At 37.3% G+C, this 16,919-nt stretch overlaps 1 protein-coding gene across 7 annotated transcripts in view; it reads right to left on the bottom strand.

Annotated features, from left to right (window-relative positions):
- The window catches only part of efr3a (EFR3 homolog A (S. cerevisiae)), a 171,993-nt gene that overhangs the window by 110,915 nt on the left and 44,159 nt on the right, over positions 1–16,919 (bottom strand). For all 7 annotated transcript variants that reach the window (XM_072570428.1, XM_072570430.1, XM_072570431.1 and 4 more), the window contains 4 exons: positions 13,211–13,338; positions 11,940–12,090; positions 7,072–7,193; positions 2,142–2,291 (listed from right to left, as the gene is read on the bottom strand). In XM_072570428.1, coding sequence (XP_072426529.1) covers positions 2,142–2,291; positions 7,072–7,193; positions 11,940–12,090; positions 13,211–13,338 — 551 coding nt within the window. The remainder of the gene's footprint in view (positions 1–2,141; positions 2,292–7,071; positions 7,194–11,939; positions 12,091–13,210; positions 13,339–16,919) is intronic.

Genomic DNA, 16,919 nt, shown 5'->3' with positions numbered 1-16,919 from the left:
TCAGGTGAATTGGCCATGCTAAATTGCCCATAATGTTAGGTACGTTAGTCAAAGGGAAATGGGTCTGGGTGAGTTACTCATCGGAGGGTCGGTGTGGACTTGTTGGGCCGAAGGGCCTGTTTACACACTGTAGGGAATGTAATCTAATGTAATATAATTGGAATGAATCATCTGAACACAATTCATCATGATATCATCCTAAAAGCACAATGCATTCTAGGGAAATTCAAGAAAGAATAGGTAAGAACAGTAAACTGATAGCTTGCTCCTGGAGATGTTAGTGATGTTTTAATCCATACTCACTAATGTCATATTTGATAGTCTGACCAGTATAATACAAGGCAAGTTAGACAAAGACTGTTTATGATCTCTGAAAGAAAATTGACTCGAAAGCCTAATAATGGTGCGTGTCAGATACTTCTTCATATTGGTACACGGATTCTTGTGCTCAAAATAGGAAGCAACTTGAATGCGAAAGGTACGGTGAAGATTCATTGAAAAATGTCTCATAGATGTTCAATTACAACATGATATGAAATAGTTAACGTGGCTTGGTACAGTAAGACAACTTGTAAAATTATTAGGGCACTATGCTCCAGAGAGAAATGATTTTTTTCTAAAAGTGAAACAATCAGAATAATTGAACATATTGCTCCCTGTTAGAGGGAATGAAATTAAAAAGTTTGGGAATAGATATCAAAAATTCAAGATGGAGCTCCTTTGAGTTAACATTTAAATTGGAAACCTTGGAGGGCTAATAATAAATATTACCTAGCAAGCGTTAGCTATCAGATGGATAAAGTTAAAGAGAGCTGTAAACTCCCCCAAGGTTTTATTATGCTACATTGCATTTCTCTCTATAATGTATACATTGCATACATCAGGACTTCATGGAAAAATACATACAAATGTGCCCTTATGCTGAGGTGTCCTTGCAATTTCACTTCAAAAGGTATATGTAGAAGCTTTAAATTCGTAAGTAGCTGGTCAAAACATAAAATTTGCATTTAGTGATACTCGTATAGGATACATATCAGCAGAACAGCAGAGTTTAAGATCAGGATTAGTACAATTGGCATGTCCAGCACTAAATGAACTCTTGCTTATCTCAGTGAAAAACAATAACCATTGTCTATCTGCACTAACTCTAATTTCAAAATTGCTGATTATAGCATCTTAAATGTCTTCCTCATTACCGGCAAACACAGCTGTTGTTACGTAATAGTTTTCACCTCATTAGATGTAATTAATGCAAAAGTGAGGTGTGCTAAATAGAATAAAATACCCTTGAGGCTGACCTCATTTTAATATTCCCAGATTGGAATATTTCTTCCAACACTGTATATGATTGGTCTTTAATGGAGAAATCTGCACCAAGAAAGTAGAGAACTATTCTACCCTTCAAGTAAACCTGTGTTTACAGTTCCAGCAGCTTGAATGCTTGGTTCTGACCTCCAAGCTATCACTTGTTCAGTTACTTGTTATTTAAAGCTTGTTATTTTAAGGAGTTAGAACATAAAATATTGGAGCAGAATTAGGCCATCTGGGCCTTTGAGCCATTCACTAACATCATGGCTGATTTTTTCGTGGCCTCAGCTCCACTTCCCCAGCCTTTCACCATAACCTCTAATGCCCTTCCTGTTCAAAAAGTTATCTTAGCTTTAAAAACAATGAGGAAGCCTCAATGACTTCAGTCCGAAAAGAGCAACAGTCTGCAATCTCAGACGTTTAAAGGCCTGAATTCTACATAAAGCATATTGGAACTAAACACTCCATCATAGCAAACACTTTAGAATGCAATCAATTAAAAAAAACTTAAACAGCAACAACCTACAATCAAATCATTCCTTTCTCCGGCATCTTTAAAGACTGAAAAGTACTAATTCTGCTTAGGAGTCACTCAAATCATTGATGCTGCTAAGTTTTGCCAGCTATCAGAGCTGGCATTCTTATCATTCTTAGGAACAAGCACACTAAATACTTTGATTTTTTTTCAACAATTTAATAGCACTCTTCACCACGGCACAGTGGCTTAATGGCTTAATGCCTCATAGAACCAGGGCGATGGGTTCAATTCCTGCTCATTTCGGTGTGGAGTTTACACATTCTCTATTGTCTTCATTTCTCATTAGAAGTCTAACCTGTCAGGGTCCTCTGTTGTTTGCATATTGAAGAGAAGTGAAGGAACAATCTTATCCATATGCTGAGGTTCCCATATTATAGTCTGCAGTTCATCATTGACGGTTTTCCGCACAACCCCTTGAATACCCTTGATACCAGCAATCCTGATCCTGCCAAGAACAAACAAAAGTTTCTCCTTTTAGCACATGTATACAGTTTATTAAAGCATTTGTAAATCATATATTTAGAACGCTAATTGAAAGTAAAAATCAACAAACTACCTCACTTACAAATTAGGTTCTTGAACATTTTGTTGATGTTTTTCACCAAGAGTTTGAAGACACCACCAGATTGCCAGCATCATTTATTACACGAAATTTACCACAAGGTTGCTCAATGATAAACTAAAATCAAACTACACATTATTACCTTTTGACTGCTACAGGAACAAATCACATGAATTATAGAATGCCACGAAACAGAAACGTTTTTATGCAAAGCTGGAAAAAGAAATGACCACGAGTTTGGGAATAGTCAGGACAGCATCCTGAGTCTAACCACTTCTAAGCCCCTGAACTGGTATCAGAGGCCACCCTTAACCACTAGGGCAGGATTTCTGGACAGATGGCTTGACTGAGGACTACTGATCACCATAATCAGCTGGCTTTGTGTCTGTGCTAAACCTCATGGCAATATAGCAGTTCTATGAGCCTGGTATCTCTAGCTGAGGAACAAGATGCAAAAAGGCAATGGAATGCAAGGTAGGAATGCTACACAGATCTGGGTATGCTCAATGTGAGTACTAAGAGAGCAAAGAGCAGGCCAGAAATGCAGCTTGATCCAGTTCATTAGTGCCAAGTGTCCTTCTGGTAGTATTACATTGATGGTAACTGTTGCACTTCAAGGTGCAGCAGTGAAGTGCAGAAAGGATATTACTACAGGGACAATAAACAGGAGAAAGGTGTACTTAAAAATTGTGAACAACATAGGGGATGAAACAAAAGATACCAAAACAATTGAGGATTGAATCAGAAATTGAAAATTCAAAAGGTGATCCTCCAGTCATCAGGATACTAAAGAGATGCTTAAAAGGTGACATAATGTAATACTTTACCTTCCAGAAAACAAGGTGATCCACTGAGGTTATTACAGAATCATAAATTGACTGTGTACACCAAGAACAATATCCTGTGCTCTTTTTGACGTTAAGGTAGGAGAAGTATTACCTCTAAAACAACATTCGGTCAGGCTCAATTCAGAAAAATTAGCTCAGACTGGGAAAGAGAATAAGTTTATAATGCACAACAAGTAGTCGTGAACTGAATCATAATACCTGGAGCTCACTTAACATGTCTGTATTGTAATCAGGTGGGTTGCGAATTATTTGTATTAATTATCAGGAAATCAACTCAGTACGCAAATACAGCCTCATTTATGATTCCAAGATTAGAGGACTGAATTGCAGGAATTGGATACTCCCAATTATTGCTAAAGGAATATTGTCAAGTTCCAGTGACCGATATTACCTTGCATTTATCAAATTTTTATAACACTTTATCACCACAAAGTCATGCCATTTAGAAATGAAAAAATGCGAAAGATGTTCTAACAATTAACCAATAAAATCATTAAAATGCTATGCAACTGTAGGGTTTACATCAACAATTTGGCTGTTTTCAGTCAAGAACATGTACACCACCTGACTGAACTGAGAGGTCAGCTACAAAATGCCGATTTGGTTATATATCTTACTAAAGGTGAATCAGAAAAGGGAAAAAAGGTGACTTACTTGGGTCACACAGTGGGTGAAGTCCAAGTAACACCTAGATAAGTGGAAGTGAGAACTATTTTGGGTTTTCTTATGCCTAAGGTAAAACAAGAAATTTTGCAATATGTTGGCAGGTGTGCATTTTATTGCAAGCTTGTTTGAACTTCAGCGCTATTGTGGCTCCTTGAACAAATTTGTCAAAGAAAGGCAGAAAACTTGAAGGGACTCAAAACTGCCTTTGACAACTTATAATCTGCACCAATGACTGACAGGTTTTAGCAGTGTTGAATTATGAGAAGCCACTCAAGTTGGTTGTTGGTACCATTTTACGACAAGATAACAAGATGAGAATCAAACAAGCCGTCAGTTTTCAAAGGAACTGACTACATGTCAACATAAATACTCGATGGTGGAGATGGAGACACTGAATCTTGTGTTGGCTCATCATTTTGAAATAGAGATTGCCAACAATGTGGGCAAAATGATTACTTATAACAAACCACAATTCTTTGATTATTTTATGGAGAAAGCTCAGGTCAAGATTGAAATAACACCTCAGAGGCTGGCATGTCCTCACCAAGTCATCTTTTATTTACACATGCATAATACTTGACACTGGTCTAGCTCTCTCAAAGCAGAACCTCTGACACTCCTATTTACATCTGTCAGCTAGAGTTCCCTGACTGGCCGAGATTAACAGCCCTAATCAGGGAACTCAGAGGTCCACCTGGCTGACCTCACTACAATCACTACATCCTTCTCCTCTAAGTCGAGGAACACAGGCCTGTTCTTTATCTTGTAGCCTCTCTTGGGATTTTTTTACACCGGGTCCAGTTTCTCTGACTCAGCTTCAGATATGGGCAGCGCACACTGGACCATAACCCATCTCTTGCATCTGAAGTGTCTCGGAAGAAACTCATCCTCTGCATCAGGTGAAGGCGTTGAGGCTGTGACATCTGCCATGTCCATCTCAGACTCCAAGGTTTCTTTGACACTACACAGTGGGGAAGAACCCACAGAATCCAAAAGCCTGTCCAGCTGTCCTGAGGGATGGGTATGTTTTGTTCCTGCTCTGTTTGAGAGTTTGCAACTTTCCTGTGGTCCACGCGATTGTCCAGTTACACATCATAGTAGACCAACAGGAGGCAGGAAGAACACAGCAAGACAGGCAGCATCAGGATGTGGAGAAGTTGACATTTCAGGTCAAGTTGCTTCATCAGGATTGGGGAGGAGTAACGGAGCTCAGAAATAAATAGAGGGAAGGGGCTGAGGCTGAGGCTGGGTGAAATGTAGGTGGGACAGCGATAGGTGGATGCAGGTCGGGGGTTATTGTGCAAGGTCAGTGGGAAAGGTGGAACAGATAGGTAGGGAGGAAGATGGGCAGGTAAGGTCAGGTCAAGGAGGCAGAGGAGGACAGTAAGGGCTGGACATGGGATGAGGTTCAGAGTGAGGAGATAGTGAAGCTGGTTCTCCAATTTCAAGTAATTTTTCCACCCATCCCGTGGCTCCCTTTCCAGCCCAGCTTCCTCCATTTTACCTCCCGCCCCACTAGCTTTACTATCTCTCCACTCCCAATCTCTTTCCATATCCAAGAGGACATGTCAATTGAGATTGTTAAGCCTCACTTGTTGGTGATGATAACTGCTCTGCACAAATACTGTCATCATCACTTATTAGCCCAAATGTGAATGCTGACCAGGTTTTCTGCATGTAGGTACAGATGGTTTTGGTGTTTGGGATTAGCAAATTGTATTAAACACTGTGCAATCAACGATTAAATCTACGTTTAATCATATGAAGCAACTGAGGATGGTTGGGTCTAAAACACTAACTTGAAAAACTTCCAAAGAATTAACTACCTTAACCAGTGGAGATAGCCCTCTCCTATCCATTCTAGAATCCTACAGACTTACATTTTGCAGAGTTTCTTGATGTCACACTCAATTAAATATTGCTTTGATTCAACAGTAATCACTCTCACCTCATCTCTATAATTTAGCTCTTTCCCCACCCACCAGTGAGCAGATTATTGCTGTGTGTACACCACTTGATTGCTGTGAAAGAAACATTCTATCACACTACCATTAATTGATAGTACGAGGGCAGCAATTGACAAAACTGAATTTGACATGCCATCTGTAAGAGAGCATATACCTGGGCAAGTTATTACATTGTTGATACATGCCTCTATTGTAACGATACTGAAATAGCTTGGCTCATGACATGGCTCATTCTGGACCAGGAATTTTCGCCAAGATTCTTAATCTTTGCTGCATCCAGTGTTTTAAGATGCAGGAAGAGTCCTTCTACAGTTTATAAATTTACATACTCACTTTCGAACAATTATACAATATGAATGACTTTGATATTCATCAAATAGTTGACTTCAATACATTTCAGTTTTCAAAATTTAAAATAATCATGAATGCATTTTAGAACTGCAGAAGCTATAAAATAGTATTTTATGCAATATAAAAGCAAAATGGTATGGACACTGGCAACGTAAAAAAGAAAATAAATGTCACAGATATTGTATGGAATACTGAACAGGCCTCGCAGTATCTGTGGGGTAACAAGAGGGAACCAGATATAACTTTTCAAGTTGATAACCTTTTCATCCAAACCACAGAACATTTGCAAGTTATGATGGGATTGAGTTTACTTTTGCAAATGACTATCAACTTGCAAATTAAACACCTAAAGCTACAGAGCAGACTTTACAGATATCAAATGTACTGCGGGCTGTACGAAAATAGAAACACTGTGTCTCTGAAACAGCCTGCGTCATCATAATACTTTGCTGCATTAATTAGCACATTTTCCAGGCATTAAATTAGCACCCATCCCTGGCACAGAAATTTCAAGTTTTGAGGGTTTTTATTTTTAAAAACTGAGAACTGTAGCTGGATGTCAATTGTGTGTAGGTGTTGTGAAAACCTGTCGAATCAATCTGATAGGGATTAATTTGCATCAGAAAGCCATCTGTACTGTCAAAGACGAGACAAAAATTCTATTTGGATATTTTACAACCCTGTGCAAATTAGCCATCAAAACAATTATATACATTATGCAACATAATATCTGAAAGTGATTTAAGAGGCCACATTTTAAATACTTCCCCATCACAACAAATGACATGCACAACAGAAGGACTAAGATTAAGACTAGCCTCAGGTACTCACTTTGTTCTGCTCTCCAGATCATCAATGTAAGAGTGGCACATTGCACTGAACTGAGACACAAAGAAGTCATAGCGTCTGTGGTATGAAGCAGTATCTTCCTCGATGTTTGCAAACTTGACAAACTACGAAAAAAGACAATTTTTTTAAAAAGTAAGAGGAATTTGCACCAGTTTTGAAGGTTATAACTTGTCAGATGTTCCAGGGAGCTGTTGGTTAGACAGCCTGAATCAATGAAAGACCTGGAAGGTGAGACTGTCACTTGAAGTTGGGTTTCTTACAATTTAAGATGCTCTTATATGGACAATCAATGGGAGGCATTATGCTCTGAGCTGGAAATATATATGGTTTTAACAGATTACATTTCTGCTGGCCTTCCCACAGTTGAGCACCCCAAATCATAGCTCTTTCCAACTCTTAAGTTTGCGAGGCATTAGGAATACACCTACAGGTTAGAATGCAGACAAATATCTGGTGAATTTTAAAAGTACAGAACTTGAATTAAGAAATAAAAGATGCAACTTTGTAAAATATGAATACTTAAATCATTTTTTCCCACAAACACACTGGGACACATTCACGACTTTTTTTTCTTGTGAATCTATTTTGCTCCCAAAGAAAAACTTGACAAATTGAAAAAAAATCTCAAATTACACTTTGAGGAAATTTCCATCGACAGTTGTGAAAGACAAAACAGAAGATATACCCATGTAATACAGAAACTCATATTTTCAATGGACATCTTATCAGTTGCAATTTTAATATACTGCAGAAATATCCATATTGGAATGTCTCATCTATATTCCTGACATAAATTAGTTCAGGGTTATTCCCACAATGTACTCCTCATACCAATTAAATTGTATCCATAGTTAGAATTTACATCATTAAATTATCATTTTTATTTGTTAAATATAAACCAAACAAAGATGCAAATAAAGCTGAAAACAAACACAGATAAAGCTGAAAATTTAAGTTGATTTATTTCAAATAGTATGTTCAACATTGGAATAAGGTCAAGGGTGGAGCATTTTCTGACCACGTAAAAGCGGTAATTCTGCAAAAATAGTGTTGCCTTACGATGGCACTAATTAACATTTTTATGGAAAGGCTGTAATTTTGCCTGCAATTTTCAACAGCTATTGCAATCAACTTCAAAATGATGTCTCTGTATGTACAGAAGTTGAGCCCAGCAGTCGAGAGGTAATAATCAACACTTTCTTAGAATCTCCAATTCCTCTTTTACACTGACAGCTGGCATTAAGTGTCTACTTATAAAATCTGTGATTGTACAAGTCTCATTAGTCATCTGTTACTTGAAATAATTAGGTTATGATTTTTCACTTTTACCAGCAGTCTTGAAGATGTTTTATGAGAAAAAGATAGCATCCCTTCCACCTATTGAGACAACAGTATTCAGTTACGAGTTTACCATCAGACAAGACTTTAAACTATTCTCAGCTTGCCTATAGTGTAGCTTCAGCTTTAACTGGGTAATTAAAAAGTGACAAATTGCAATTTTGAAAACAATATGTGCAAAATTGAACAGTAACCAGTGGTACAGTTATACAAATCAAGAGTTTCTCACTATTGCACAACTGGCTGTACTAAACAAGTTTTTTTAAACAAAATGTTCATGGTATATGAGCATTAGAGGCAAGGCCTATACTGTATTTATTAATCATCCTTAATTACCTTTGAAAAACAACCTTGAACCAAAGTAAGTCAGTATAATGTAAATATATACCCACAGTGCTGTCAAAGAATAATCTGAATGATTTTAATCTATGATAGCGAAGGAGTATAGTGTGTAGTTGCAAGTCAGGGTACTGTCTACTCACATGATGTCTTCCCTTTAATAAAAACACAGCCTCAATTTCATATTTTCTTTGCATTACAGCAAACGACACTGATTTTTTTAATGCAGTAAAATACTTGCAATCAAAATTTTGAAAGTTTACCCTCCAAAATGTCTGGGCTTGTGTAACCAGTTAAATCTAAAACATTTCTATAATGCAAATTTGGATAGTTTTGAAAAGCATGAAAGACCTCTCATAATCACGTGAAATTAGCATGCAATGGGATGGAGAGGTTGTCACCCAGAGCTGGTGATTATGGATTTATTTTAATAAATGTAATAGCTTGAAGCCAATATGGAGCTTTTTGGACTTGAGAGGTTACAAAGTAAACTGGAAATGTCCTGGAATATCAGGTTATTGTTCATCTAATGAGAATTTACTTTTTTTCCTGTACTTGTTCACTAAACATAGCCAATCAAAAAAAAGTAATAACTTTTCTTTCAGTAGTTGAAAATCCTGACAATGCATTAATTTTTCTCTTTCCATTGGAAACCCTAGACAAAAGTAAGAAAATTACAATTTTAAAGCAATGGAGTGTTAGCAAGTTAGAGTTATACTGTCAAGTCAATATTGTTCTCCTGGCAAGAGAAAAGAGAGCATTCTCTGCTAATTTGTATTCAAATGCTATTAGCATTTGTTGAAGAGCCAAAGAAACCATGTGCTTTCTGCTAAAAATGCACTATGGTAATCACTATTTTCAAAAGTTCTCAGACCAACATAATGCAGTTCCATTACTATTAGCAGAAGCAAAGAAACTCATTGCAACATCATTGTAAACTCATTAGATGAAACATTCCGCAATCTTGTTTCGTTACAAGTATGCTTACATAAGATTTGAAAAATACATATGTCACAATTACAAACATTAAATCTAACAAAGGCTGCTGAAAAGCCATGCAACCTTAACATTTCCTATTTTGCTGCAAATATTTGGGTATAGATTAAATACAGTATTGCAGAAATTTTAAAAATTAGCATTTAGGATCTATCCCCTATGATGTAACGCCATTATCCACAAACAAAATATCTTCTTTGTATCTTAGATCTACTACTTTTTTCATAGAACTCCCAACAGTGAAGGTGGTGGCCATTTGGCCTATTTGGGTCTGCACTGACCCTCCAACAGCATTCCACCACCCCTCACCCTAGACCCATAATCCTGGGGCTAATTAACCTAGCCTGCTCATCCCTGGATACTACAAGGCAATTTAGTTTGGCCAATCAATCTAACCTGTGGACTGTGGGAGGAAAGCGGAGTACCCGGGGGAAACCCACACAGACACAGGGAAAATGTGCAAACTCCACACAGACAGTCACCCAAGGCTGGAATCGAACTTGGGCCCCCGGTGCTATGAGGAAGCAGGGCTAATCATCAATCTACCCTGTGGGTGCTGTGTTCAGAGATGTGCAGGTTATGTGGGTTAACTACGGTAAAAACCCCGTATTTAATTGCGAGGTTAAAGTGATGGGGTGGGTGGGTCGAGGTGAGAAGCTCTTTGGAGGGTCGATGCAGACTTGATGGGCTGAATGGCCTCTTTCTGTACTCTAGGGATTCTATTATATCCACACCTTTCTAAAAGCCAATAATAATTTTCAAGAATGCACATTAGTTAACATTTAGTTAACAGAGCTTAAGAAATAGGAATAGGCAAGAGGTTCTTGAGCTAGTTTTGTCACTTTTTAAAAATTATTTCACAGGATATGGCTATCAGTGTCTAGGCCAGCAATATTTGTCCATTCCTAACTTCCCTCAAGAAGGTCAGTGAGTCACTTCTTTGAATGTCAGCAGTCCATGTGATTCAGGTATATCCACAGTGCTGTTCGGGAGTCCCATATTCAACACTGAGCAACAGTGAAGGAACGACAATATCACTCCACAGTAGGATACTGTGTGTCTTGAAGGGGACTGTGTAGCTGGTGATGCTTCTTGTCATTCTTGGTGGTACAAGTCACAGGTTTGCAAGATGCATCGAAAGCCTTGTTCAGATCATGCCTGATCCCCAACCATAACTCCACCTTCTCGCCTCATCTCAAAATTCCTCATTGTCCTTTTGTGCAATCCAAATCTACTGTTCTTAAGGAGAAGCTTCATGTTTTTGAAGCGATGAAGCTACTTTTCCTTTTGTGTTGGGAAAAGATCAAGTAAAAAGCTATTCCACACATAGATATAGATCTTAAAGATTTACTTTAAACAAAATGTCAGCACTCCCACTTCACTGCTTCTATAAGGTTGCTAAGCAAACTGTATACTACATACTCACTCCCCATTTTTTTTAAATCTGAAAGGGTGGTAAGGATTCATTTAAAAGCCAGACTGCATTAGTTGAAGGCACCAAATATTATTTTTCTGACAGCCTAGAGTATGTTTTACGAAAATAAATTTCAAAAATAACTGATAATTGAAAATTTCAAAACCAACATTGAGGCATATGAGGAATACAGATAAATGAGCTTAAGAAATATAGCAATTCGGGGACTAAAAGGAACAATACAAGAATTTGCCTACAGGCCGAGAGAATAAGGTTAAATGGATAACTTTCAAAGAGTTATACGAACATTGGTAAACAATAAGGCTACTTTCTGTGCTATATGATTCTATTTTATGATTTTATGAAATAGCAGGAAAGAAAAAACACCATCTGTGAACGATGGCATCACTTGAGGAAGTAGTTAAAGTAAGTGCCATCTCTGAGTGAAGTCGCAAGAAGCAGAAGGGTGAAGAAACTAAGCAGTCTAAGGAGGCAGATGCACGCGTATAGAGCTATGAAATTTGTCAGTAATTTGATAGATATCTACTGCACAAGGTAAGGAATAAAAAGATGGTTTGGCACAATCAGTTTTACGAAAGCTTATAAAAAACTTGAAAATCATGTTATATGCTGCTTTCAGCACCACCTTCAACAGAATCTGAAACAGATTTGTTTTAAGCTGCCAGTGGAAAATGTGTAATCTCTATGGATAGCCTGTTATCCAAATGTGATTTAAATAAACACACCTTCTCACAACACTTACTGAATTGGAGCCAAGAATTTGAAGCTCAGGTTCTCCAGACTCCAGTAGTTTGGCCACCATTTGAAGGAAGCTTTCAACAAAGAGGTTAATGCTTTGGGAATGACAAGCCATCAACAGCTGGTCCAATGCCTCCATTGCAATGAAAACATACCTGCAGACAACAAATTTATCAATTCTATCATATATATATAAAAAACATACTGTTATTCCTCCCCCTTGCCTAAATGCAGCATTTTGTCCTTTTAGGGAGGATGCTTAGCCATGGAAATGATGGAGAAGGGGTTCTTCAATGTCAGAGATGGGGAATTTAGTTATGAAGTGATGCTGTGGAGAAAGGAAAATAAGAACAACTTTTATGAACAATTATTCATTATTTAGATAGAGTAGGGAAGAACCATGTTTTGATCAAAAGCTGGAGGGCTTAACAGCATATCATCATGAAAACATACAGGTCAGCCAGCATCTGTGCAGCAAGGTACAATATTTCAGGTTGGTTGATTTAGTTAATTATGTAGATACAATGAACAATTAAATATACAGCATCTAAATAACAAAGACAGCATGTCACCAGAACGTTTTCTCTTGCATAGGAACACAGGGATTTGGAAAGTGAAATGGAAATATGACTCTGAAAGCAGATCAACCAGGCAAAACTTTTTTTGGCCAATCCATTTCTGGTGATCATTAGAACATACATATATTTTGCAAGAATTTAAATCTTTGTTACAGATTTTTTTCCCACATGGATTGCTGGTGGGGGTGGGCCTGCAATTTTTCGCCTATCCATGCCCTTCAGTATCTTGCAACGAGTACAGGCTCAACTTGTTCAACTTTCCTTCAAAGGATAAGCACTTCATCCCAGGAATGAATGAGTCAAGTGAACCTTCTCTGAACTGCTTATATGGTTTTTTTCAATAATGGACACTAAAACTATGCACACTACTCAAAACAAGTCTCACTGATGCCATGTGGAGTTGTAATAAAACTTCCTTAGTTTTATATTGCAGTCTTTGCCTTTCTAAATATTAAATTTTTTTGTGATTCATATATCAGGATAGCCAGATGCTGCAGAGTTCTGCAATATCTCTTTATAGTTTTGTTCATATTTGTTCATCGTACTGACATCAGAGATTTCACAGCCTAAATAATAATAGCTTTTGCAGAGACCACACCAATGTATTTTGCGCATGGAGACATCTTTAAAAAAGTAAAAACATTAACAGTCAATGGTGTTTAAAACAGGATCATGTTTAAACAATAAAATAACCTACCCATATCGGTGTCTGACAACATCCCGACTGAGCCGTTCCGCAAGATATTTCCCTATTCGATCTAGTTTATCTGGAGCCGAAACCGCATAGAAGGTCAACTTCTCCATGTCAGCTTTAACAAGGCCATCCTAGCAATAAAAGACTGGATTGATTAAAGAATGAACTTTAAAAATGTTGTTACCTGCTCTTCCTACTAGATACTGACTTGGTACTATGCACTTTACCCATAACTAGATTTACTAAAAATCATTTGTAATGCTCAAAGTCAAGGACACCCCCATTAGGGAATGTAACACTCATTCATTGTACAATGTGATATCTCTACTATGCAATTTGAAATGTAGATTCAAATCCCTCTCCACTCTAGATAATAAATTTTAATCTAAATATGAATAATTGAACCATGGAAATAACTAATATTGGTTGAGAATTAGTAATCATCACTATAAACAGTTATAAATTATAATAGAGTCCAAACTTTGCTGTTGCACAGATCTATTTTTTAAAAAACTCAACAATTACTTGCATACTGATAAATTTCATCTCCAACTCTGTAGACTGTGGCCACACAGCTAATGGGGTTGTTTTACCAAAATCAAAGTGATTAACCCATTGAAGACAGCCACATCTTAAAACATTACAATTGCCCAAAATCTAGCATACTTAGGAGGAAAAAAAATTGAACAATAGACCTTGAATTTCACATATACAATGTAGAAACTCCTTCCACTGTCAACAGCTTAGAAGCACTAGCCAGGATCAGCTTAGTCAATGCTTTGGTCACTAGGTGGCATTATATCTCAATCAGTACAGATAGACAATCCTTTATCCAAAATCTTTGGGGCCAGTTGTTTCTCGGAATGTTTCAGATTTCAGAATAAATGACATTTTCACAATGAAATAAAAAAAATTACCTAGCAGCAGACGCACGTGTCAATAGTATGAGCGTTGAGACACAATTGACGCCTGCCAGTATTGGGCCAAACCGCCACATCACATCTGAGTGACATGGTTCAAGTGGGTGTGGAGTTGGGTCACCTGTTCCACACCAAAATGGTACTCCACACTCCACAAAAACAATTTCAGATTTCGGAACTTTTCAGATTTCGGGAAAAGGATTGTTTATCTGTACCATGTTTGTAAATACTGTATATCAATCTGATTAGAAGCAAAGCTGTGCAAGAATATAGTTTTCTGTATCATTCTAAACTCGCATGATCCACATTCAGGAAGCATTCCTGGTGACATATATTCTACACTGCGTAGAACATTCCTAATAGTGGCATGCCAATAACTTACTCCTAAGGCTGGTTAAAAATGTTTGGATTTAAAAATCAAACACACTACATCAAAGAAAACAAGAATTAAAGCAATCCTTGAAGCAGAGCATTGTGGGATGATCAAAGAAATAATACAGAGTAGGCATGGATAGACTAAACAGACCATAACAGTGGAAAGGTAAACAAATGATGTCAAAACTGAGGAGCAGCAGCCAACCCCAAGGGAACTAAGCTTGTGATCAAGCTATTGAAGCAAGGATCTAAAATAAGGAATTATTATAAAATATATAATTAATAAATAAATAAACATTAAGGTTTTAAAGTCTCAACTATTATTTTTGATATGCGTAGTTAACCCAAGTGAGTGAAGCCTGGCAGGACACCTCAATGCCTCAAATCCACATCCTTTGCTATGTGGGAAATCCACTTCTCATCTCCTGAATAAGTACAGGAAGTGTTGTCAGCTGAGGTTGGGGAGGTAGGGGATGCAGTGAGCTTTGGTTCAGACTTTGAGTAGCAATTGCCATTACTGGGATATGTCCACAGGGTGGAGAGCATGTTTCTGGAGGTCCCCAATCACAGCTTACGAGTGCAGGCAGGAAGGGAATGGGTGGCTACCAGAAAGAGAAGAACAACCCAAAATATAACACAGGAGGCCAGAGTGTTGCAAGCATCCACGTGAATGGAAAAAAAAAATCAGTATAGCACCTGGTACATTTATGGCCAAAGCATAAATCTCCTTCTAAATGACAATAAGTTTCCAAAGTTCAATCACTACCTCAAATATTAAAGATTACTCATGTTCTACCATGTGTTCAATTACATTCACACAGTGCAGCATACACTGAAGAATTCCAATGCATCTCAAAAAATATTTGCTTTTAACCAATGAAACATTTAATTGATTATAGTGCAAAACAAATTCCAGAACTAGTAGCAGGAGGAGTGATACTTGGTTAGAGATTCCAAAGGTAAGGTGATGGCAGACAAAGCGGGATTTATTAGGGAGGTCTGGAATTTTTTTAAAAATTGCATTAGGAGATAAAGATTCAGTGAAATTAACAATAATAATAATAAATAAATATGATTTAGCACATGACTGCAACAGCAATCTTGATACAGGGTCTGAACCTCAGCAATGTAAGGATCTTGTACTTTTGTCCTATTCACACTGGAATCTAAAAGAATGAGACACCTAATGGAGGTGTATAAAATGCTAAAGGAGATGAAGAAGGTAGACATAGAACAGATGCTTTCCCTTGTGGGGCAAACTAGAATGAGAAGCCATAGTTTTAGGTCAGGGGGATGGAGTATTTATGAAAGCCATGAAGAGGAATTACTTATCTCAAAGGGTCATAAATCTGTGGAATTAACCACCCCAGAGTGCACTAGATGCATGGACAGTACAAATTTCAGGAGACAGAATTATAATTAGTAATGGTTTAAAGCATTATAGGGACTGGGAAAGAAAGTGGGGTTGAAGCCAAGATGAGAGCAGTCACAATCTTATTAAATAATGGCAGAAAGCTCAAGGACTGAATTGCCTATTTCTATTCCTACTTCTTTAGCTGTTATGTTCTTATGAATCTGCATTCAGATCTATCATTCATGTGGATTTTTTTAACTCCAGAAAATACATTTATATCAGTCTGAGAAAAATTAAAACTAGACTCTAGAGGGAACATCAATATCTAATCATCTAGCTCCCCTCTATCAATGCCAGGTTATTGAGGAAATGTCTGGGATGCAAATTTTCAAACAACATTTCAGGGCTAGCAGATCTTGGATCCAAAAATACAGATGAATCAAAGAAGATAGACAGGCAGATACTGGGTAAGAAATTTCACGTTATACAAAAGATTTCACAGAATATATGGAAGCTCAGTATGTCCTGATAGACAGATGAAGGTCTGACGACAGACTCTAATCTGGAATCGGCAATGTCCCTCAAGTAGTCTGAAAAAATAAAGTTTATCTTTGGCAATTCTTTCATGCCAGTAGACCAATGTTAACATTTGCAAATGGGCATTAGTATGACGCAAATACAGCTCATTCATAAATTGTCATTTTAACATTTGAGTAAATCTAAAATTATCTTCAGACGAAGTATTGCCCCGGGTGACACTATTTTGTCTACAGTGATGGTTCATTTTTTTCAGGTGCATGTGTAAGTTTAAAAACAGAAGTGTGGAGGACGACACTTCAAATATTAACCTGAGAAAACAATTCACCCAGGCGTATTTATCCACTAGAAAGACATTCACATATTTCAGCATACTTTAGCTGTGTAAGTGCTAAAGTTGTTGATCTCAAATCTTTTCCATCATATACAAGTTGTTCTATATGAAGCATCCGAGAATATTTGTTAAAAATACTATTTAATCTACATTGATAATGAGAGGCACAATTACCAAGAATTTGCAAAAGGT

The sequence above is a fragment of the Chiloscyllium punctatum genome, chromosome 5, assembly GCF_047496795.1.
Source record: "Chiloscyllium punctatum isolate Juve2018m chromosome 5, sChiPun1.3, whole genome shotgun sequence".
Lineage (NCBI taxonomy): Eukaryota > Metazoa > Chordata > Chondrichthyes > Orectolobiformes > Hemiscylliidae > Chiloscyllium > Chiloscyllium punctatum.
This window is presented reverse-complemented; position numbering and strand designations above follow the sequence as displayed.